The sequence below is a fragment of the Notolepis coatsorum genome (assembly GCF_963971535.1).
Source record: "Notolepis coatsorum genome assembly, chromosome: 4".
Classification (NCBI taxonomy): domain Eukaryota; kingdom Metazoa; phylum Chordata; class Actinopteri; order Aulopiformes; family Paralepididae; genus Notolepis; species Notolepis coatsorum.
In genome coordinates this window covers 97,995,368-98,010,690 of record NC_140168.1, presented here as the reverse complement: position 1 = coordinate 98,010,690, position 15,323 = coordinate 97,995,368, and the positions used below count along the sequence as shown (strand labels likewise).

The 15,323-nt window shown below is 42.0% G+C and overlaps 1 protein-coding gene across 1 annotated transcript in view; it reads left to right on the top strand.

Moving 5' to 3' along the window:
• The window catches only part of LOC311226624 (CLIP-associating protein 1-A-like), a gene marked incomplete at its 3' end in the record, with an annotated part of 122,506 nt that overhangs the window by 47,714 nt on the left and 59,469 nt on the right, over positions 1-15,323 (top strand). The window contains exon 2 of the mRNA XM_084312042.1: positions 14,725-14,803. Within this exon, the coding sequence (XP_084168168.1) occupies positions 14,725-14,803 (79 nt within the window). The remainder of the gene's footprint in view (positions 1-14,724; positions 14,804-15,323) is intronic.

Genomic DNA, 15,323 nt, shown 5'->3' with positions numbered 1-15,323 from the left:
TTTCTTTCTTATTTGGTTGATGAGTTATGCATCAATAACAACCACAGTTTCTGCTATAAATATGAGTTTCAAGCAACATTTTGACTGATCTAAAATCAGGATATGATTTTAAATTCCTCATGTATGCAAACATATAAAAACACATTTCATTCATGTTTCTACCTTGTTTAGTCAAAAAGATATGCACTTAAATAGATTTCAGCCTGGCGTTGGCGGCCATGTTGGATTTCTCAATTTTGAGGCCTTATTTGACATTTTTGAGCTTGGTATACAGCAGATTTGGATTCAGCACCCCTTAATACCCCTAGAAATGTTGTGTACCAAAAATAAACACAAAATGCCTTCAGTGTTATGATTTTCTGAAAATTGACCCTGTCTACATGGCGGACAGACCGCTCAGTCTCACTCGCCAAACCTAAAATCTGCCGGGCTCTAATTTCATGCCCTGCTTGCATCACGTGTCCCCTCCGATACACGAGGAGGCAGCCTGTCGCAGCTTTTCACCTGCCAGCGCGGACTCTCATTGGCGAGGTGTAACGTGTGGGAGGCTCACACTACCCCCGCCATTTCCTGTCTCAGCTGTGCAGTCGTCCCCAACCGGCCTGTAGGAGTCGCTGTCCACAACGTCCAGATTACCACCCATCGACTTCCACCCGCTAACTCTGCCAATTGAGTTAGTATGACGACTGGCCCAAGCCGGAGGCAACACAGACAGCCGGAGTCCGCTGCGCCACCCAGCCGCCTACAATTATAGAATATTAAACTAATCAAAACCAATCAAAATCAGACATACAAACAAATATGTATGCCAAATTTTCTAATATAGAACAATAACAAATATGCAAACATATAGAACAAATCACATATCAATAAAACAACAAACGGAGACATCTCAGAGAAAACTAAAACGTGCTCAAAAACAGCACGACATTCCATACTCTAATACTCCTCATAACCACTAGACAAAGACATTCCAAATCAACACATGACCCAACACAAGAACCCATTCATTAGACACAGATTAGACCCAACCTAAATCAATCTCTTTCTGCATTACAGCCCCTCTTATTTTCCTCTTGAATCCCACCTTACTGGTAATTGAAACCAAATACTGTGGAAGTCTATTCCAGTAGGACATTGCCCTGTACATTACAGTTTTCTTTAAAGCTTCAGTTCTGGGTCTCGGCAGGGCGAACCGACCTCTCAAGGCTTGTCTGGGCCTAAAAAAAAATTTGTTTCCGGTTGCCGACCGACTCTTGCCGATTTAGGTGCGACCCAATATATTTTATGAGTTTTTAAAAGAAATTACAAAAAAAAATATATATATATATATTTTTTTTTATTAAGAATAAAGTTTCATAGAAATCTTAGCCAAACCTTTAGTATTATGGATATTAAACATGCTGGCAGAGTACATGCATCCATGTTGTTGTGAACATTTTAATTAAATAAAGAAATTCCCTATCCATAGTCGCCGTGGGAAAGAATAAAAAAAAAAATTTAAATAAAATAAATTCCCTACCTACCCATGGCCTTAACTGACAACCAACAAGAAACAAACTATATGTTTTTTTATGCCCTAGTGCCATAGCCATGACCATCACTAATAAGCACCAGCTGCAAAAAGAGGCACACAGGTTTAGGTAAAGTATAAATATTTCTCATAAACAAAATAACAACCTGTGTGTGTATGTGTTGTCTCTCAAGGTGTAGAAATCAATAACATTGATTTGATTACATGGTGATGGTAGTTATAATTACTCATTTAAACACGTAATTGTTTCTGCAACAAGCTTTTCAAAAGGGCCAAATAAAGATTCCCAGCTGCCGCGATTTCTGCTAAACTGAAAATATACGGCCCCAAGGCATGTAAGATAAGATACGATAAGATAAGATATTCCTTTATTGATCCCCTTGGGGAAATTCAGGTATCATAGCAGCATGGGGGAGGGGGGAGGGGAGGTACAGGTGGTAGAAGACATACAGGTACAGGTCACAGAATTATAGTACAGTGGAGAAGTAAAAATTAAAATAGAATAAAAAGGCAGTGTAAACAATATAATTAACTCTGGACATGCGCATATGGGCAACAAGGTGCAAGATGAGGGTATGTATGCCCTGTTATATTTGCCCTACAATAAATAGTTACAATATATAATCTAAATCTAATCTAATATATAATCTAAAAAAATGAAATGCTAAATATATGCAATATATAATCTAATAATCCAATGATCTAAATCTAATCTAATATATAATCTAAAAATGATAAATATATGCTCTGATGAAGTATACAGTGAGTATATACATAAGGTGTAGGGGTGCACCGATATATCGGTCGGGTATCGGTATCGGCCGATAAGTGCCTTGTTGACTGCTATCGGCCTATCGGCCGATAAGCTCAAATGTGCCGATAGCAGTCGCCGATAAATAACCATCAATTTGTGTAGCGTCAAAAGGCAAAAAAAAAAATTCACTCGCGACCTACCTGCACAACGCCCGCCATCCCCCACACACACACACAAGCTACTGCATCAAAGTTACTACTTATGATTAACAAGGCATTCGTTTTGTGGCATTAACGTTATATAGTTGGTGTTACACGGACAATAACATCAGCATATTATTATTAACATTAGTTAACACTAGCTTTCGGTTAGCTGTTCAATGCTAATAACACAACAAAGCGAACCCATCAGAGCTCCCCATCAACACCGCTCTGTCGGGAGGATGGCATTTAAGAAAGTATCTGCTGTTAAAATGACACAAACATTCGTTTTGTGGCATTAACGTTATATAGTTAGTTACACGTTCAATTACATCAGCATAGTATTTACCCGAAGATAGCAAGCAAGCCGTTCATAGCTCGGTTCCATTCCGTTGCTCATTCCGTACCCAACTACACATTCTGCAATCTGTTAATAAAGTTTTCAACCAGACAAATGTATAGAAAGGCTTTGTTTTATTATAACATTTGTTGCAGTAAAATCATTGTGTCTCGTTTGGCCATCCTGTGGAGCGCGCTGGTCGGCGGGCACTGCCGGGCAGCTAACGTATTAGCTTGTTGTGGTTCTGAGTTTGACTCGCAAGCAGATCAATGGCGGCATGCCCCGAAGTAGAAATGAATAAACGCTTGCCGATTGGTGGTAAGAACAGCAGGAGGTGGGTGCTAGTGGTGTGGCGTAATTGGCCGAATCGACTGTCAATCAAAATGGTTCCATTGCATTGGTTGAAAGCTCTGGTTGAGAGAATAGTATCCCGCTGCAGGCCGCCAGAATGGTTCCATTGCATTGGTTGAAAGCTCTGGTTGAGAAAATAGTATCCCGCTGCAGGCCGCCAGACGATACTGGGAGAGGGATACCATAAACATATTTCTTGATGTTTCCTTTTTTTAAGTAAGTAAAGAGGCCTACAAATACAAACATACACATACAAATATACAGTAGTTTCATTAAAAAAATGTAAAAAAAAATATTAAAAAAAATATTAAAAAAAATTACAAATACTTATTTTTTGCCACAAGTATCGGTATCGGCCGATTGTGTTAGTTGAACAATCGGTATCGGTATCGGTGGCCAATTTTCATATCGGTGCATCCCTAATAAGGTGTGTTGTCCTCGCTCTACACTGCTTGGTCATTGATGCCTGTCTGGGTTAAGAGGAGTCTGGGAGGCTCGATCTCACCGTTCCTCTCTCTCCTCACCCCTCCCAGCTTTCTCTCGACTTCTGTCTCCACCCCACACCCCTGCCGCTTAATCTGTGTTCCCTGTTCAGGTGGTCTGTGCAACACATTCACAATCCCCTCCTCTCCTCCAGATGGACACAGTTCCATTCGTTTCATGTGTGAGACAATTCAACCAGACGAAAATGACGTGATTCCTATTATTGAGGCGATGATTCTGTGCACCAGTGAAATCTTACATTTTAATAACCATGGTTCGATGCGAATAATTATATATATATTTTTAGCAATTTGACCATTTCCTCCCCATCTCCCCAATTTAGTCGACTCGTAATGCCAATTCCCTCCTGGTCGTTGCGCTGCCCTACTGTCAGTCTGGGGAGGGTGTAGAACCACCACACGCCTCCTCTGTCGGTGTGGGGAGGGTGTAGACTACCACACGTCTCCTCTGTCGGTCTGGGGAGGGTGTAGACTACCACATGCCTCTTCTGTCGGTCTGGGGAGGGTTTAGACTACCACATGCCTCCTCTGTCAGACCCCAGATCCCCTCCCCGCTGAACAGGTGCCCAGGTGGACCAGTAGGGTGTTGTAACGACCAGGACTCGTACCCCCCTCGTCCGGGATATACATTTCCTATGTTATGTATATACATTCTAATATAAAATATACAGGAAAAATATACAGAAATATACAGTGTAAACTTGTACAATGTCTGTTTAAGAGTAAAAGTAAAATTCCAGGAAGATAGTACTGTCACCCTGTGCTCAGTGATGCAGTGAGGCACAGTGATGCATTATAAAATCTGATGGCTGTCGGAATGAAGGACATCCTGTGCCGTTCAGTGCTACATCTTGGAAGTATTAGGGGGCTTTCTCATTAGGAACGGGTGCTCCGCTCTGTCCTCGCTCCGTCTTTGAGTGGGAACTCCCACCCCCCCCCTCTCCCCCCCTGGTTTGTGTACACACTGCAGTCTTGGTTCGCTCCGGGTTTTGTTTACGGTTTGCGTTTTGAGCGTGTAAGCTGCCGTAGGCGATGATGTCGCACTCGAACGTCAACACATCAACAGTTGAACATACAGAGATATAAAGAAACGAATAACTAATAAATATGAAGTTATCTTTGAACTTCTGTTGTCAAGCCATGTCAATATAACCCACCCACTTTTCTCACGAATGGAACTGGTGTTGTGGAGTCCGCTTTGAGCGTTTTCCAGGGTTAGCGTCTGACGCTAGGTAGCTTAGCCTAGTTATCGGATTTAGTTAGCAGCTAACGTTAGCCCATTGCTCGCATCAATTATATTGCATGTCATTGAAGGTCCACGCTGGTCTGTGTCTATAATGAGAGGAAAGCTCTGCACTAAAGCAAGTCTCATCTCAGCCGCGACGTGACACATATTCAATGTTATATAAAAATAATCTCGTGGTCTACTTGAAAATCAGCCTGCTATCTACCGGTCGATCACGGCCGACTGGTTGGGCACCACTGGTCTATAGAAATAAATGCATTCGAACAAGAAAATGTATAGACCAGGGATGCCCCGATCGATTGGCCACCGATTGTTATCGGCCGATAATCAGACACCGGGAGCGTGGTGGCAAAAAACGTGATCGGGGCATCCCTAGTATAGACATAGCAATGGCAAAAGAATTGCTAGGCCTAATGCGAGCCAGCGAAGTCTCGGGCTTGTAACGTGGCTTCATCTCGAAGTTTTCATCCACTGAGCCGTGAGGCTCAACATGCTTGTTTGGTTGAGGTCTGAACTCGCCAAATTGCCCATAAATATCGTTTTTGTGGGTATTGTCCAGTTGTTGCTGTGTGTTTTTTATCTGCCCAAAAGTCAAGCAAGCATGAAAGCATTACAGTAAGCTTGCACACCACGCCCCCCACTCCGTCGTCGGGGACGCTGGTTCGCACCCGAGACCACTTATTCCAGCGGTCCAGGTTTGGAGCGTCCCCGGGGACGCGGGGGAGCGTTCTCATCACACCCTATTTTGGTGCGATCGCGCTCTGATTCGACCCCGAATGGCTAGTGTGAAAGCCCCCTTAGTCTAGCACTGAACGTGCTCCTTCTGTCAGCCAAGTCTGTGTATAGTGGGTGGGAGGGGTTGTCCGGTGTGGCGCTTTAATAGCAAGGCTCCTCCTCAACGCCACCACCGCTAGAGAGATCTAATATACAAATGTAACTGGACCGACTCGGGTGGCAATCGTTTCTCTCTCTTTCCATCTATCTATCCATCTCTATATCCCTGCATCTCTCTGCCCCCCCCCTCTCTCTCTCTCACCATATGGTGTTTGGTGCAGGGCCGGTTGGGGTGTAGGGAGGAGGAGGAGGAACGAGGAAGAGAGGCCTGAGGGCTGTTTGTGTTTACTTCCTGTTCTACATCTCTATCTGTCTGTCTGTCTGTCTGTCTGTCTGTCTCTCTGTCTATCTATCTATCTATCTATCTATCTATCTATCTATCTATCTATCTATCTATCTATCTATCTCTATCTATCTATCTATCTATCTATCTATCTATCTATCTATCTATCTATCTATCTATCTATCTATCTATCTATCTATCTATCTATCTATCTATCTATCTATCTATCTATCTATCTATCTATCTATCTATCTATCTATCTCGTTCTGCTCTCGTTCTGCTCTCGTTCTGCTCTCGTTCTGCTCTCGTTCTGCTCTCGTTCTGCTCTCGTTCTGCTCTCGTTCTGCTCTCTCTCTCTCTCTCTCACCACCCCCTGCTTTCCGCTTCCCTCTCCTCTCCTCTCCTCTCCTCTCTCACCCTAAATGAGGTCACTATGAGCCAGTCATATTATTGACCCAGAGCTCATATTTCTGTTCCTAGCCAGGATTTTTTCCTCTGCTATTATTTGGCTTCCATTCTGTCTGTCTTTCTTTCTCGCTTAACCCCCTTCTTTCTTTCTTTTCTTTCTCTTTCTCTCTCTTTCTCTTTCTCTCTTTCCGTTTCCTTTTTATTTATTTTCTTTTTTCTTTTTTGTCTTTCTTTGTTTGTCTTTCTTTACCTACCTTCTCCATCGTTCTATTCTTTGTTTGTTTGTCTGTCTGTTTCTCCTCTTTCAGTGGCTACCTGGCTCGTTCTCTTTCTTCCTCTACAACCCCTCATCTCTCTCTCTCTGTCTCTGTCTGTCTGTCTGTCTCTCTCTCTCTCTCTCTCTCTCTCTCTCTCTCTCTCTCTCTCTCTCTCTCCTCTCTCTCTCTCTCTCTCTCTCTCTCTCTCTCTCTCTCTCTCTCTCTCTCTCTCTCTCTCTCTCTCTCTCTCTCTCTGTTGACTGAAATAGAAACTGCTCTGCAGGACTGATGGAGGGAATATGTTTTAGTGGATTTTCTTTGGAATGTTGCTTCCAGCGCTGCCAACACAAGCATTCCAGCAGCACCGCGCTCCGTGGGATCTGATTCTAATCAGCAGCACAGTGGAAACTCTCCATGGATGAGATCCCATCTATTTACCTCCACTGGAGTAGAGACAGACACATCTATTTACCTCCACTGGAGTAGAGAGACACACATCTATTTACCTCTACTGGAGTAGAGAGAGACACATCTATTTACCTCTACTGGAGTAGAGAGAGACACATCTATTTACCTTTACTGGAGTAGAGAGAGAGACATCTATTTACCTTTACTGGAGTAGAGACAGACACATCTATTTACCTTTACTGGAGTAGAGAGAGACACATCTATTTACCTTTACTGGAGTAGAGAGACACATCTATTTACCTTTACTGGAGTAGAGAGAGACACATCTATTTACTTCTACTGGAGTAGAGAGAGACACATCTATTTACCTCTACTGGAGTAGAGAGAGACACATCTATTTACCTTTACTGGAGTAGAGAGACAGACACATCTATTTACCTTTACTGGAGTAGAGAGACAGACACATCTATTTACCTCTACTGGAGTAGAGACAGACACATCTATTTACCTTTACTGGAGTAGAGAGACAGACACATCTATTTACCTTTACTGGAGTAGAGAGACAGACGCATCTATTTACCTTTACTGGAGTAGAGAGAGAGACGCATCTATTTACCTTTACTGGAGTAGAGAGAGAGAGACACATCTATTTACCTCTACTGGAGTAGAGAGAGACGGACACATCTATTTACCTTTACTGGAGTAGAGAGAGACATCTATTTACCTTTACTGGAGTAGAGAGAGACACATCTATTTACCTTTACTGGAGTAGAGAGAGACACATCTATTTACCTTTACTGGAGTAGAGAGAGACACATATATTTACCTTTACTGGAGTAGAGAGACAGACACATCTATTTACCTTTACTGGAGTAGAGAGACACATCTATTTACCTCTACTGGAGTAGAGAGAGAGACACATCTATTTACCTTTACTGGAGTAGAGAGAGACATCTATTTACCTTTACTGGAGTAGAGAGACAGACACATCTATTTACCTTTACTGGAGTAGAGAGAGAGACACATCTATTTACCTTTACTGGAGTAGAGACAGACACATCTATTTACCTTTACTGGAGTAGAGAGACAGACACATCTATTTACCTTTACTGGAGTAGAGAGACAGACACATCTATTTACCTTTACTGGAGTAGAGAGAGAGACACATCTATTTACCTCTACTGGAGTAGAGAGAGACACATCTATTTACCTTTACTGGAGTAGAGAGACAGACACATCTATTTACCTTTACTGGAGTAGAGACAGACACATCTATTTACCTCCACTGGAGTAGAGAGAGACACATCTATTTACCTTTACTGGAGTAGAGAGACAGACACATCTATTTACCTTTACTGGAGTAGAGAGAGAGACACATCTATTTACCTTTACTGGAGTAGAGAGAGACACATCTATTTACCTCTACTGGAGTAGAGAGAGAGACATCTATTTACCTTTACTGGAGTAGAGACAGACACATCTATTTACCTTTACTGGAGTAGAGAGACCGACACATCTATTTACCTTTACTGGAGTAGAGAGAGACACATCTATTTACCTCTACTGGAGTAGAGAGAGACACATCTATTTACCTTTACTGGAGTAGAGACAGACACATCTATTTACCTTTACTGGAGTAGAGACAGACACATCTATTTACCTTTACTGGAGTAGAGACAGACACATCTATTTACCTTTACTGGAGTAGAGAGAGACGCATCTATTTACCTTTACTGGAGTAGAGAGAGACACATCTATTTACCTTTACTGGAGTAGAGAGACAGACACATCTATTTACCTTTACTGGAGTAGAGAGAGACATCTATTTACCTTTACTGGAGTAGAGACAGACACATCTATTTACCTTTACTGGAGTAGAGAGAGAGACATCTATTTACCTTTTACTGGAGTAGAGAGAGACACATCTATTTACCTTTACTGGAGTAGAGACAGACACATCTATTTACCTTTACTGGAGTAGAGACAGACACATCTATTTACCTTTACTGGAGTAGAGACAGACACATCTATTTACCTTTACTGGAGTAGAGACAGACACATCTATTTACCTTTACTGGAGTAGAGAGAGACACATCTATTTACCTTTACTGGAGTAGAGAGACAGACACATCTATTTACCTTTACTGGAGTAGAGAGACACATCTATTTACCTCTACTGGAGTAGAGAGACAGACACATCTATTTACCTCTACTGGAGTAGAGAGACAGACACATCTATTTACCTTTACTGGAGTAGAGAGAGAGACACATCTATTTACCTTTACTGGAGTAGAGAGAGAGACACATCTATTTACCTTTACTGGAGTAGAGACAGACACATCTATTTACCTTTACTGGAGTAGAGAGAGACACATCTATTTACCTTTACTGGAGTAGAGAGACAGACACATCTATTTACCTCTACTGGAGTAGAGAGACAGACACATCTATTTACCTTTACTGGAGTAGAGAGAGACACATCTATTTACCTCTACTGGAGTAGAGACAGACACATCTATTTACCTTTACTGGAGTAGAGAGAGACACATCTATTTACCTTTACTGGAGTAGAGAGAGACACATCTATTTACCTTTACTGGAGTAGAGAGAGCCACATCTATTTACCTTTACTGGAGTAGAGAGAGACACATCTATTTACCTTTACTGGAGTAGAGAGAGACGCATCTATTTACCTTTACTGGAGTAGAGAGAGACGGACACATCTATTTACCTTTACTGGAGTAGAGAGACAGACACATCTATTTACCTTTACTGGAGTAGAGAGACCGACACATCTATTTACCTTTACTGGAGTAGAGAGACAGACACATCTATTTACCTTTTCTGGAGTAGAGAGAGACACATCTATTTACCTTTACTGGAGTAGAGAGAGAGAGACACATCTATTTACCTTTACTGGAGTAGAGAGAGAGACACATCTATTTACCTTTACTGGAGTAGAGAGAGACACATCTATTTACCTTTACTGGAGTAGAGAGAGACACATCTATTTACCTCTACTGGAGTAGAGAGAGACACATCTATTTACCTTTACTGGAGTAGAGAGACAGACACATCTATTTACCTTTACTGGAGTAGAGAGAGAGACACATCTATTTACCTTTACTGGAGTAGAGAGAGACACATCTATTTACCTCTACTGGAGTAGAGACAGACACATCTATTTACCTTTACTGGAGTAGAGACAGACACATCTATTTACCTTTACTGGAGTAGAGAGAGACACATCTATTTACCTTTACTGGAGTAGAGACAGACACATCTATTTACCTTTACTGGAGTAGAGACAGACACATCTATTTACCTTTACTGGAGTAGAGACAGACACATCTATTTACCTTTACTGGAGTAGAGACAGACACATCTATTTACCTTTACTGAAGTAGAGAGAGACACATCTATTTACCTTTACTGGAGTAGAGAGACAGACACATCTATTTACCTTTACTGGAGTAGAGAGAGACACATCTATTTACCTCTACTGGAGTAGAGAGAGACACATCTATTTACCTCTACTGGAGTAGAGAGAGACTCATCTATTTACCTTTACTGGAGTAGAGACAGACACATCTATTTACCTTTACTGGAGTAGAGACAGACCCATCTATTTACCTTTACTGGAGTAGAGACAGACACATCTATTTACCTCTACTGGAGTAGAGAGAGACTCATCTATTTACCTTTACTGGAGTAGAGACAGACACATCTATTTACCTTTACTGGAGTAGAGAGAGACACATCTATTTACCTTTACTGGAGTAGAGAGAGAGACACATCTATTTACCTCTACTGGAGTAGAGAGAGAGACACATCTATTTACCTTTACTGGAGTAGAGACAGACACATCTATTTACCTTTACTGGAGTAGAGAGAGACACATCTATTTACTAGGGATGCACCGATATGAAAATGGCCGCCGATACCGATTGTTCAACTAACACTATCGGCCGATACCGATACCGATATTTGTATATTTGTATATAAGTATTTGTAATTTTTTTTTTTTTTTTTTATTATTAATGAAACTACTGTATATTTATGTGTGTTTGTATTTGTAGGCCTCTTTACTTACTTAAAAAAAGGAAACATCAAGAAATATGTTTATGGTATCACTATCTCTCTCCCAGTATCGTCTTGCGGCCTGCAGAGGGATACTATTTTCTCAACCAGAGCTTTCAACCAATGCAATGGAACCATTCTTGCGGCCTGCAGCGGGATACTATTCTCTCAACCAGAGCTTTCAACCAATGCAATGGAACCATTTTGATTGACAGTCGATTCGGCCAATTACGCCACACCGCTAGCACCCACCTCCTGCTGTCCTTACCACCAATCGGCAAGCGTTTATACATTTTTCTACTTCCGGGCATGCCGCCATTGTTCTGTTTGCGAGAGCAGAAGAACACACTTAACGTAGCTACGTTAGCTGCCCGGCCCGGTGCCCGCCGACCGGCGCTCCACGCATGACCAAATGAGACATAATGATTTTACTGCAACAAATGTTATAATAAAACAAAGCCTTTCTATACATTTGTCTGGTTGAAAACTTTATTAACAGATTGCAGAATGTGTAGTTGGGTACGGAATGAGCAACGGAATGGAACCGAGCTATGAACGGACTAACGGAGTAATGCCTTGTTTACTGCTATCTTCGGGTAAATAATATGCTTGTTATTGAACGTGTAACACTTCATTTTAACAGCAGATACTTTCTTAAATGCCATCTTCCCGAGAGAGGGTGTTGACGGGGAGTTGTGTTATTAATAGCATTGAACAGCTAACCGAAAGCTAGCGTTAACTATTGTTAAAGGTTTAGCCATAACGTTACCTTGGCTAAAGTTGGGGCTATTCATAATAATGGCTGCAGACCTGCAAGCAAAGTACAGCAAGTTGACAAAGGAGTATTCCAACGCAAATCACATTTTCACCAGTAACGTAAGTCTTGCATCTCCCGGTAGCTAATGAACGGACTCGGAGTAATGCCTTGCTGCTATGGGTAATAATAATATGCTGATGTTATTGTCCGTGTAACACTAACTATATAACGCTAATGCCACAAAACGAATGCCTTGTTAATCATAAGTACTAGTAACTTTGATGCAGTAGCTTGTGTGTGTGTGTGTGGGGGACGGCGGGCGTTGTGCAGATAGGTCGCGAGTGAACTTTTTTTTTTTTGCCTTTTGACGCTACACAAATTGATGGGTATTTATCGGCGACTGCTATCGGCACATTTGAGCTTATAGGCCGATAGCAGTCAACAAGGCACTTATCGACCGATACCCGACCGATATATCGGTGCACCCCTACTATTTACCTTCACTGGAGTAGAGACAGACACATCTATTTACCTTTACTGGAGTAGAGAGAGACACATCTATTTACCTTTACTGGAGTAGAGAGACAGACGCATCTATTTACCTTTACTGGAGTAGAGAGAGACACATCTATTTACCTCCACTGGAGTAGAGACAGACGCATCTATTTACCTTTACTGGAGTAGAGAGACAGACGCATCTATTTACCTCTACTGGAGTAGAGAGAGACACATCTATTTACCTCCACTGGAGTAGAGACAGACACATCTATTTACCTTTACTGGAGTAGAGAGAGACACATCTATTTACCTCTACTGGAGTAGAGAGAGACACATCTATTTACCTTTACTGGAGTAGAGACAGACATCTATTTACCTTTACTGGAGTAGAGAGAGACTCATCTATTTACCTTTACTGGAGTAGAGAGACAGACGCATCTATTTACCTCTACTGGAGTAGAGACAGACACATCTATTTACCTTTACTGGAGTAGAGACAGACACATCTATTTACCTTTACTGGAGTAGAGAGAGAGACACATCTATTTACCTTTACTGGAGTAGAGAGAGAGACACATCTATTTACCTTTACTGGAGTAGAGAGAGAGACACATCTATTTACCTTTACTGGAGTAGAGAGAGACACATCTATTTACCTTTACTGGAGTAGAGACAGACGCATCTATTTACCTTTACTGGAGTAGAGAGAGACGCATCTATTTACCTCTACTGGAGTAGAGACCGACACATCTATTTACCTTTACTGGAGTAGAGAGAGAGACATCTATTTACCTCTACTGGAGTAGAGATAGACACATCTATTTACCTTTACTGGAGTAGAGACAGACACATCTATTTACCTTTACTGAAGTAGAGAGAGACACATCTATTTACCTTTACTGGAGTAGAGAGAGAGACACATATTTACCTTTACTGGAGTAGAGAGAGAGACACATATTTACCTTTACTGGAGTAGAGAGAGACACATCTATTTACCTTTACTGGAGTAGAGAGAGACACATCTATTTACCTTTACTGGAGTAGAGACAGACGCATCTATTTACCTTTACTGGAGTAGAGAGACAGACTCATCTAGGAGACTGTTGTTTTAAAATTTAGCTGATTTTAGTGCACATATGGCCCTGGGATAAAAACTAAACTTCAGTCTGTTAGTCCGGGTGGGCATGACGCTGAAACGCCTGCCCGAGCGCAGCCGCACGAGGTGCTTGTTGCCCGGGTGGTGTGGGTCCTTCAGTATTTTTACTGCTTTTTTGAGGCAGCGGGAGTTGTATAGTCCCTCCAGTAATAAACTCTGTTACTTGAAAAATTTTCACTGTGCTCCTAATTTTTTCTAATTTAGGAGCACATGTGCTCCCTGGGAAAAAGGTTAGCGTAGAGCCCTGTATATAGTAATAATAACACATGGTGATATACTAAAAAGCTATTTATAATTTTTGGCTGCCTGGTAAAGAAAATGCCTGGCTGGTAGGCCAAAAAGTTAATTTTGTTCCCTGCCTCTACTGGAGTAGCTAGACAGACATCTATTTAGCTCTACTGGAGTAGAGACCGACACATCTATATACCTCTACTGGAGTAGAGACCGACACATCTATTTACCTCCACTGGAGTAGAGACAGACACACAAACACATCTATCAAAGCTATCAACGATAGCTGTCTCACCCGTCTGTAGGTCTGCTAGCATTAGCAGCTATCAACGTTAGCCGTCTCACCTATCTGTAGGCCTGCTAGCATTAGCAGCTATCAACGTTAGCCATCTCACCAGTCTGTAGGCCTGCTAGCATTAGCAGCTATCAACGTTAGCCGTCTCACCAGTCTGTAGGCCTGCTAGCATTAGCAGCTATCAACATTAGCCGTCTCACCAGTCTGTAGGCCTGCTAGCATTAGCAGCTATCAACGTTAGCCGTCTCACCAGTCTGTAGGCCTGCTAGCATTAGCAGCTATCAACGTTAGCCGTCTCACCAGTCTGTAGGCCTGCTAGCATTAGCAGCTATCAACGTCAGCCGTCTCACCAGTCTGTAGGCCTGCTAGCATTAGCAGCTATCAACGTTAGCCGTCTCACCAGTCTGTAGGCCTGCTAGCATTAGCTAGCAAGTGTAACCACCTTCTTTCACCTTGATGCCACTGATTTGCCGCACCTCCTCGTCATCGCGCCATGGCCCCAGACTGTTTCACACTCGTTAAAGTTGTCAAGATACTAATTCCCTCTCTTTTCTCTCCACCTCCCGTCTCTCTCTCTCTCTCTCTCTAGGTGGCGCTGATGGGGATAGATATCTGCGGGGCCTTTGTGGACCGTCTGGGGGAGCGCTTCAAAGGATTCCTCGGTACAGGTGAGCAAGTCTTGCGCCTCTTCTGTACAGACTAGAGTTGTCTGATTACATTTTAAATGTATTATTTGTACAATTACATTTTTTATTTACCCAGGCAAGTAAATTCTTATATACAAAAGCAGCCTGATCAAAAAGAAAAAGCCTTTTGAGGGAAGGGGGGGGGCTGCAACAAAAACAAGGTTATGTACATGCATACAAGTAACGAACATTTAAAATTACAGTAGCAATAGTATACAAGGAAAATTACAATAAATAAGGGAGAGAGAAGGAAAAAGAGAAAGGGATAGTTAGAACCAGAGGGAGAGGGAGAAGAAAAGGGGAGATGCACAGATAATGTTTACATTTAGAATGCCTTGTTGAATGCATCCAGTGAAATTAACACATCAATGCATACTTTTGTATCGGTTGATATCGGTATCGGAAATTAAGAGTTGGACAATATCGGTACATCGGATATCGGTAAAAAAGCCAATATGGAACATCCCTAGTACAGACCAACAACAACAACAACAACAATTGA